General features: G+C 64.6%; 1 protein-coding gene across 1 annotated transcript; it reads right to left on the reverse strand.

Moving 5' to 3' along the window:
- Positions 1 to 243: 243 nt before the first annotated feature.
- On the reverse strand, positions 244 to 7,283 carry HS3ST6 (heparan sulfate-glucosamine 3-sulfotransferase 6). The gene is made up of 2 exons (XM_032145215.2): positions 6,780 to 7,283; positions 244 to 974 (listed from the first exon to the last, which is right to left on the reverse strand). Exons 1-2 carry the CDS (start codon positions 7,190 to 7,192, stop codon positions 359 to 361), a joined length of 1,029 nt encoding a protein of 342 aa, XP_032001106.1. The 5' UTR covers positions 7,193 to 7,283; the 3' UTR covers positions 244 to 358.
- Positions 7,284 to 9,341: the final 2,058 nt, after the last annotated feature.

Below are 9,341 nucleotides of genomic sequence, written 5' to 3' on the forward strand. Positions count from 1 at the left end.
GTAATCCCAGCTACTTGGGAGGCTGAGGCAGGAGAATTGCTTGAACCCGGGAGGCGGAGGTTGCAGTGAGCTGAGATCGCGCCACCGCACTCCAGCCAGGGCGACAGTGTGAGACTCCGTCTCAAAAAAAAAAAAAAGTGCGACACGAGGCACACAGTCAGTGCCCAGTGGAGTTCGCTGGTATGGTTATCACATCCCTGGAAGCAGCGCCTCCACCCTCCAACCTCGAGGTTTGTGGAAAAATCTGGGTCCAAGCTTTATATCTTAAATATTCCTCTCTGCCCAGCATGTATACGCAGCCAGCTCTGGCCAGGTGAGCGGGTGTCCATCAAGGTGCTGAGCATCCCCAGGGCGCCGCTCAGCCCCAGCCGAAGTCCTGGCCCGTCATCTGGTAGAACTTGCGGTTGAAGGGCCGGTAGAACTCCTGCAGGCGCCTGACCACGGCCTGGGGCACGCGCGGGTGTGGCCGGCCCTTGGACTTGCCCAGGCAGCGGGGACGGCTGCCGCCCTGGGCCTTCTTGAGGCAGGGGAAGCCCTTGGTGGCGTTGAAGTAGAAGTGCTTGTCCGTGACGACCCGTTTCAGGCCCAGGAAGTCCTGCACGCGGCCGACCTCTGCGGCCGGGTCGCTGACCAGACGCTCCCCGCTGACAAACAGGAAGCGGGACAGGGGGAAGTAGCGCAGCCAGCGGTGCAGGTGCTGGGCGTACAGGCCGATGCGGACGGCGCTCCAGGCTGTGTCCACGGGGCCCAGGCCGTGGCGGAAGGCCAGGGCGCGGAAGCTGGGCAGGCCCGGGGTCTTGGAGAGCGTCTGGGCGTAGTCGGAGATGGCCCGGATCACGGGGTTCCGCACCACCACGATCAGCTTCGTGTCCGGGGACATGGCGTGGATGCGGCGGGGGGCCTCTCGCGTCACGAAGTAGCTGGGGGTCTTCTCCATGGTGATCTGCCCATCCAGGGTTCGGGGCATCAGACTCCTGAGGGACGGGTGCAAAGAGAGGGGGCCTGAGCCTCCCCAGCCCTAGACCCGCCCCCAGGGGCCCCGGACCAAGGCCCCCTTATGCTCGGGAAGCCCAGGCCTCCAAGGCGGGCAAGCCTTCCTCCCCGCTCGGGCCCACCCCTCCTAACGTGCGTGGCTGGGCAGCCTAGAACATGGACTGGGAGGGTGCCCAGCCCAGCGCCGGCCTGCAGCCGGGCCTCTTCCACCGGCCTGCCCCGCCTGCTGCTGCACTGAGGATAAGGGGGTGATGGTCGCTGGCCGGGAGGCCCAACATGTTCCTCAACACCCACATATCTTCCCTGTGCAATCCCTGCCGTCCTCGCTTCCAGAGCCAGCTCCCTCCTACCGGACCCACACTCTCCCGGAACTAGGCTGCCCCCAGCTCCTTTCTCATCTCAGACCAAGTACCCCGAGGCCCACACGCCTAGATCACTCGAGGTCATCCTTGCACTCAGTGGCTGACAGCATCCCCTAAATCAGCCCTTCACCAATTACTGACAGTGTGTCCTCACCAAAAAGTAGTCCTCCCTGGCCGGGCGCGGTGGCTCACGCTTGTAATCCCGGCACTTTTTGGGAGGCTGAGGCGGGCGGATCACAAGGTCAGGAGATCGAGACCACGGTGAAACCCTGTCTCTACTAAAAATACAAAAAATTAGCCGGGCGTGGTGGCGGGCGCCTGTAGTCCCAGCTACTCGGAGAGGCTGAGGCAGGAGAATGGCGTGAACCCGGGAGGTGGAGCTTGCAGTGAGCCGAGATCGCGCCACTGCACTCCAGCCTGGGGACAGAGCAAGACTCTGTCTCAAAAAAAAAAAAAAAAAAAAAGTAGTCCTCCCTGCTCCCTGCTCCCTCCCTCCCCTGATGTAATTACATCTCTTCCCATCTTTATTTATTTTTTGAGACGGAGTCTCGCTCTGTCACCCAGGCTGGAGCGTAGTGGCACAATCTCGGTTCACTGCAACCTCCGCCTCCCGGGTTCAAGCAATGTTCCTGCTTCAGCCCCCAGAGTAGCTGGGATTACAGGCGCACGCCACCACACCCGGCTAATTTTTGTATTTTTAGTAGAGACGGGGTTTCACCATGTTGGCCAGGCTGGTCTCAAGCTCCTGACCTCAGGTGATCCGCCCGCCTCGGCTTCCCAAAGTGCTGGGATTACAGGGGTGAGCCACTGCAGCTGGCCTCTCTCCCGGTCTTTAATTGTAGCCCTGTGAATTCTCATCAACCTGGGCCCAGACTCAGGAGGCCAAAAAGTCACCAGCATAGCCCAGCACTTGTGAGGAAAGTCGCAGACGTGGCAGCGCTGGCCTGAGGATCCTTCCCAAGAACGTGGGCCACTGTGGCCCCCTAGATCTTGCAGGTTGCCAAGGTGCCAGGCCAGGGAGGGGGCCTTTCTGAGATTCCCCTCATTCTGACACGGGAGGAGGGCACTGACCCAGTCCCAAGGTCCCGGGGGAATCAGCCGACCACAGCCCAGGACTGTCCCACCTGGGCAGAGAGCCCATTCTGGGTGCCCGTCCCCGGCAGGCCCAGGCACCCCCAGCAGTGCCCCGGGCAGCACCTGCCAGCCAGGTAGTGCAGGGTGAGGCCGGGCAGGGCAGGGCGTGGCAGGTCAGCTGAGCAAACAGCTCCGAGGGAGAGCTGGGGAGGGCTGGGAACTAGGTCGATAGAAACACAGGAACTGTGTTAGGGAGGGGAGGCCCTGCCGGTCACGCCCAGCCCTGCCTCCTGCCCTCTGAGGGGGCTTCCCCCACCCCTGCTGACAGCCCCAGGACTGGTCCCTGCCAGGAGGCTGACCTGCCAGGAGTGACCACCCCAGACACGAGCCCCTGCCAGGAGGCTGACCTGCCAGGAGTGACCGCCCCAGACTCGAGCCCCTGGGAGGCAGGTCCTGAGTCCCCTTTTCCTGCTCACACCCCCGGGGAAACGCAGGCTGGGCCAGAGGCAGCTGCACAGACCCCCGCACTGGGGCGCTCAGCGGATAGCGCTGGAGGTGGGAGGGAGAATGTGTGAGGACGGCAGCGGGAGAGAATCCAGGTTTCCCCCACAACACCCACCATGAGTGGGGCAGAGTGGGGATGGGTGGCACGGGAGCCTCCCCGCCCCGCAGAGCTAAGCCCTGGCCAGAGCTGGCCTACAGACGCCACCGGACAGGCCCTCCTCCATCTTGGTGACAGACGGAGCTGGGACTCCCTCCACCCACCCGCTGCCACTTCAGAAGCAGCCACAGGGAGACTGGGAGGGGCAGGGGTGCTGGGGGTGAGCGTGGGGCTCAGCCCTTCCTCTTCCCACCTTGGGGGGCTGCCTCCTTCCAGCCCACCTGGAAGGGCAGTGTCGGTCCCAGAACCCCTGCACTCCCCACCCCACCTCCTGCAGCTGGAACCCGCGTGGGAACCACACCCAGCGTCCCAGGGACAAACACAGAGGCCTCGGTTGGTGGCGGTACCAAGGTCTGAGGCCTGGCAGCTCAGGGGCACCCCCACCCCTGAGAGAGGTCATGAGAAGGGGAGGCACACCCCCCCACCAGGGGACCTCACTGACGATGCCCACAGAGAGAAACCAGCCCGGTGCTGGGAGGGGAAAGACCCCAGCCCTCATCAGAAGCCATTGCCTGCCTTCCCCTCGGCCGGGAAGGAAGCCCCAGGCCCTTCCCTCCCGTCTCGGGCGTACCTGACCCCAAGCACCAAGCGAGACCAGGAGCCCACCCCTTGCCTTTCCCAGACGGCACACCAGTGACTCAATATCCTCCTCTTCCCGCCTGCTAGAGGGACCAGCACCAAAACAGGAATGTCGCCCGGCCAGGCCTTCTCTCCAAAGAGTCAGAGAGAGCTCTGCAGGGGAGGGAGTTCCCGGACCCCCTGCCGTGGAAGGGGAGTGAGAACACAGAGAGGCAGCAAGGGCTTTTGAGGCCCCCTCTTGCACAAACCAGCTCAGAGACCGGAGATCTGTGGGATCAATTACTTTCCCTCCGCAGGCATCCGAGGCCTGTCCTAGCCCAGGTGTGGATGAGGGTGGGAGAGACGGGGGAGGAGGGAGAGGAGCAGGACTGGACCCCCGTGTGACAAACATCTGACAAGCTGCTCTGAGGACCCCCCCTCCCTGCGGAGCTCACCTCATCTGGTGTGTTTTTCCCTGCGGCTTTCATCCAGCCCTGGGCGACCCTCCCTCCTCCGTCTCAGCCTCCCTCCTCCTGCCCCACACCTCAGGCCTGGGACTCGCAGATGCCAAAAGGGCCTGGCAGATGCCAAAGCCAGAAAGTGCAGGGGGACTGCATCCCCCACAGCAGCCCGGGTCCCTCCCCGCTACATACTTAGACCCCACTCCCTGCACCCACTGCTCTAGCAAACCAGGAACTAAGGGGTTCCCCTACCCACCCCACTCCTTACCACTTGGCTATTTTTTTATTTTTTTGAGACAGGGTGATTCCCATGACTGGTCGCCAGGTGAGTGCAGTGGTCGTCATACAACCTGGGATTACAGGCGTGAGCCACTGTGCCCGACCCTCCTCTTGCTTTTCTAAAAGATTATGGACAAAGTACAGCCCCCATTTGCCCCCAGACAGGGTACCCTTCCCAGACCGAGACCTTGGGGAGTCTGCGTGACCCCCACACCTGGTAGACACAGGTGCTTCACTAGTGGGGGAACGGCTGAGCATGTGCTGAGCTCGGGGGCACTTGCGGGCTACGTCCCCAAGTGGGGGGCCCCTCAAGAGCCTGGATGAGCTGACTGAGGGTGGAGAGGAGGGAAGAAAGGCCTGTTGCCAAGGTCAACCCAGGACCCAACTGCCGAGGCCACAGGAAGGCGGGAGCGGTGACCCAGAGATTCAGCTGGGGGCCCTGGCTACTCTGCTCGCCTCCCCGCAGCGGCACCCAGAACAGAGCTTGCAGGCACTGGGGGCCCAGCCCAGGGTCTCAAGAGCAGACAATGCTGCTTTGCAGTTGGGGAAACTGAGACAGGGTGAGAACTTTCAGAGGCTCACTGCAGGCTCGTAGCAGGCTGAAAGGACGGAGGCACAGGCACCTAGGAGCACACCAGCCCCACGTGGCCACGGCCCCTCGGAGAGCACGAGGACACCCGCAGTCCGGAAGCTCAGCAGGCCCAGCTCTACTAGCTCTGCACCGCCCAGTGAGGGGTCAGCACAGTCGGTCCAAGGGACAACCCCAGATTAATGGGGCAGAGGCTGCACCCACCCCTCCCCCTTCTAAAAAATGAGGACGTCAAGAGTCTACCAGAGCAGTCACTCTCCTGAACCCCCCTCCAACCCTGGGGATGTCAGTGTCCCCGGAACCCCACCCCCAGGCTAAGGAGCTGACCCCAGGCTGGGCCTGGCCTTGGCTGCCTCTCATTCTCCCCAGACTGATCCCCCAGCGCTGGACACATGCCCAGGGCGGGCCTGGACTGGCCTCAGGAGCCTGGGCTCTTCCAGAACCCTCTAGGGCTAAACCCAATCCTAGCTTCCCCTGTGGCTCCTCATGGCCCAGCTCAGATCCCACCCCCAGTCTCTTGCTGTCAAAGCTCATGGGGCTCAGGGGTGGCTCTGAAGTGTTTACTCCAGTTAACTGCTCATCCTCAACCCAAAGCCCCTTCTCCCCTTCTCCCTCCCGCCTCTCCCCTCCTCCCCCCTCTCGCCACTGCCCTCCTCCCCCACTTCTAGCGTGGCAGCCCCTCCTCCCCTCCTCCCTGCAGCAGGGATTAGGGATGCATTCTGACCCCTGCCTGCCGTCAGGGGAGTGAGGTCTCTCCCTGGAACCTGAGCTGAGCCCAATTCAGCCAGGTGAGCCCCGGGATGGACTCCGTGTCCCCTAGCCACCACCTGACTTCCCCAGCACCCCACACTGGCACCAGCCCTTCAGATCTTAGAAGCGAGCCCCCCTATTCTCACGGAGCCCCTCCCTGCCTGCCCTCCAAACCCAAGAGTAATTTTAGTACAAAAGGCAAAGTTAACAAATAGGGGTAGGCGTCAGGGGAGGAAGAGGATCAGAGGATCGGGAACAGAGAAACTGGAGCACCTGGAGAAGCGTCTGGGTCCTGCCGCCCCCACTGACTCCCCAGGTGGCCTTGGGTAAGGTCCTCTCTGCAGGGGCTCGGTCCAAGCTTGGGGATGAGCAGCCACCAGAGCGGACTGCTTCAGCTGGGGCTGCGTGCTCCCCACACTCCACTGCAGCACCCCCACGTCCATCCTGGGTAGAGGCAGGACAGCCACAGAGCCCCATGCACGGGGCTGGACTCACCCTGGGCACTCACCTAAAGGCAGCCTCCTCCTTTCCAAAGCCCAGATTTTCTCCGGACTCCCAGGACCACCAACAAGGGTTTCTGTGCCCAGACTCACGGGTCTTGGGGAGGAAGGACGCTTTCTAGGAGGCTGCCTGGAACCTGGAGGCCCCTCTCTACTGTCCCTGGCCAGCGGTCGGTCACACCTGCGTGCCCAGAGTGACCGGGCGGGAGAGGCATTTCTAACGCTGCTAGGTAATCCCACGGGCTGGAAACGACCTCCGGGCTGGGATGGTACCGCCTCCCCCAGTCCTGCTGGGTCCCTCAGCAGAGAGAACGGAACCGGGGCTTTCCCCATAGTTTTCAAAGTTTCAGGGAATCCTAGCCAAGTATCATTCCTTCTTCCGGAGCCGCGACCCCAGGTCAAGCCTGGGCCCCCCACAGGGCGGTCCCAACCCCACTGCCCGGAGCGCACCCCTGCTCCCTGGGAGGGAGGGTATCGTACCGCTGCTCCCTGGGGCGCACGATACCCTCCCCGGGAAGGCGCGGGTCAGGGCGGACGGGCCAGGGTGCTCACCGGTACCAGGCAAGGCCGCGCTCGTAGCACCTGTCGAAGAAGTGGGGCTCAGAGCCCAGCGCGCGGACGTCGGGGTGCAGCCGCAGGAACTCCAGCAGGGCACGCGTGCCGCCCTTCTTCACGCCAACGATGAGCGCCTGCGGGAAGCGCCGGCGGCCGGGACCGCTGGCCATGGGCAGGCCGGGTGCTCCCGGGCGGCGGACGGAGCTGGACGGCTCGGAGGGCGCGGGGGCCGGCGCGGGGGCGCGGGCGGCCGGCGGGCAGCGGCCGGGGAGGGCGCAGAGGCAGTAGGCGCCGAGCACCAGGGCCACGAGCAGTAGCGGCGCGCGGGACGCCCGCGGAGCGGCCCCATGCCCTGCCCCCGCGCCCTGACCGCCCCCGGCCCCGCCGCCCAGGCCGCCGCTACCTGCCATGGGGTCGCGCCGCTCCCAGGCCCGGGAGCGGGGGCAGCAGGCGGGCGCGCATCTCGGCCCGCGCCCCGCTCAGCCCATGGGTGCCCGGCTTCTGCTCTGCGCCCCGCGGTCCCGCAGCCTGGGAGCGGGCGCGGGGCGGGGCCGGGGGCGGGGTCGCGACGCCCTCCCCCTCCCCCCTCCCCCTCCCCTACCCTCCCCCACCCCCTCCTCTACCCTCCCCCACCCACTCCCCCTCCGAGGCCACTGCCTGGGCTCGGACCCGCCGGCAGCCGCCACCACCCAGGCGCGACTCGAGCTGCCGGGACCACCCGGACGCTCCTGCTCCGAGATCCCAGGCCCTGGCTCGCTTGACTTCCGCGTCTTCACCTCTGCGCAGCGAGGATGCGGCGGCGGTGGCCGTACGGGACGCAGGGCAGGGACAGGGCGGCGCGCGGTCCTCGGGACCCTCTGTTTGAAGGCCGATCCCCTTCCCCCCAACTCCGGGACGTGCGTGGCAGGTGCATAGGCCAAGCCTTGGCCTGCAGCAGCGGGAGCCTCATCTCCAGGCCAAGGGGACCGAGGAAGCGCGTGGATCCAGGCACTCGGCCTGCCAAGGGAGAAAGAGGCCGGGCCAGCACCCTAGTGTGCAGAGAGGGATCCCAGAACGTGTGGGGGGAGTCTGCGGCCGGGAATGGCGTGCGTCCTGCACTCCCAGCTGACAGTCACACATCGGGGTCACAGCCTGGCCTCTGAGAGGTCAAGTCACCTCTGGTTCCTGTTTAGAATGGAGGGGACAGGCTCAGAGAAAACAGGCTTCCCACCCAGGGGCCCAGTGGTGAACTGAATTCAGGCCTGAGACATACTCTGTCTACTAACTCACCCCATCTGCCCAGCCTTAGTCCACCTGGCACTTCTCTGAGACATCGGTGATGCATTTTGAAAGTTGGCAAAGTGGACCTCAGTGGAGGTACTAAGGACTCAGAGAACCCTGTGCTGGGGAAGAGAAAGAGCCCAGGACGTCCCCTAGGGGCCGCCTCTGAGGGGCATGAGATGCTGGGGCCTGTCGGCTGGGACCTGTGGGGCGCTGGACACTGCGGGAACTTCACATCCCCAACGCCCAGCAACAGCCTGTAGGGAAGGCAGGGGAGGCGAGCCGGGCTCAGAGAGGGCCAGCAACTTGCCCCATCCCAAGGCGAAGGTGGTATGAGACCCGGGTCCTCTCTCCACCTCTGTCCCAGCCTTCCTGGCCACAGGGCTGGCGCCAGGCAGGCACAGGCTCCCCGCAGAGGCGCAGCCTCTTCCCGGCCAAGGGCTTGCAGCCCCTGTCCTGGGCTCTGCTCATTAATGAGCCGTTCCAGCCCTGATGGCATCTGGACAAGTCCCAGCAGCTGGGCTGCTTCAAGGGGCCAAGGGCCTCCATGACCCACAGACATTCCAGAGCTCCTACCCAGCAGCAGCCCTGGCCAGAGGGAGCCACACGGGGCTGACGGGGTGAAGGCCACTGACCAGTCCCCCAGCCCAGGCTCCAGACATGTGGGCTGCACCTGCTCGTCTGGGCAAGCCTCCGCAGAAGCCCCGTGGGCGGGCAGCGGGCACACTGTGAGGAGAGCATGCTGGCTCATGCTGGATCACAGGAAGTTCTTCTTCTGGTCTAGCTTGAAATGGCATTGTTCCTGATGGGCTGGCTTGGGGTGGGGGCGGGGGTCCCACCCTGCAGCATCCACCCCACAGTCTCAGCAGTCCCCGCGGTCTCAGCAGTCCCCACGGTCTCAGGAGTCCCCGCGGTCTCAGCCGTCCCCACGGTCTCAGCCATTCCCATGGTCTCAGGAGTCCCCACGGTCTCAGCAGTCCCCACGGTCTCAGCAGTCCCCACGGTCTCAGCAGTCCCCACGGTCTCAGCAGTCCCCACGGTCTCAGCAGTCCCCACGGTCTCAGCCGTCCCCACGGTCTCAGCAGTCCCCACGGTCTCAGCAGTCCCCACGGTCTCAGCAGTCCCCACGGTCTCTGGAGTCCCCACGGTCTCAGCAGTCCCCACGGTCTCAGCAGTCCCCACGGTCTCAGCCATTCCCACGGTCTCAGCAGTCCCCACGGTCTCAGCAGTCCCCACGGTCTCAGCCATTCCCACGGTCTCAGGAGTCCCCACGGTCTCAGCAGTCCCCACGGTCTCAGC

The sequence above is a fragment of the Hylobates moloch genome, unplaced genomic scaffold (assembly GCF_009828535.3).
Source record: "Hylobates moloch isolate HMO894 unplaced genomic scaffold, HMol_V3 SCAFFOLD_23, whole genome shotgun sequence".
Lineage (NCBI taxonomy): Eukaryota > Metazoa > Chordata > Mammalia > Primates > Hylobatidae > Hylobates > Hylobates moloch.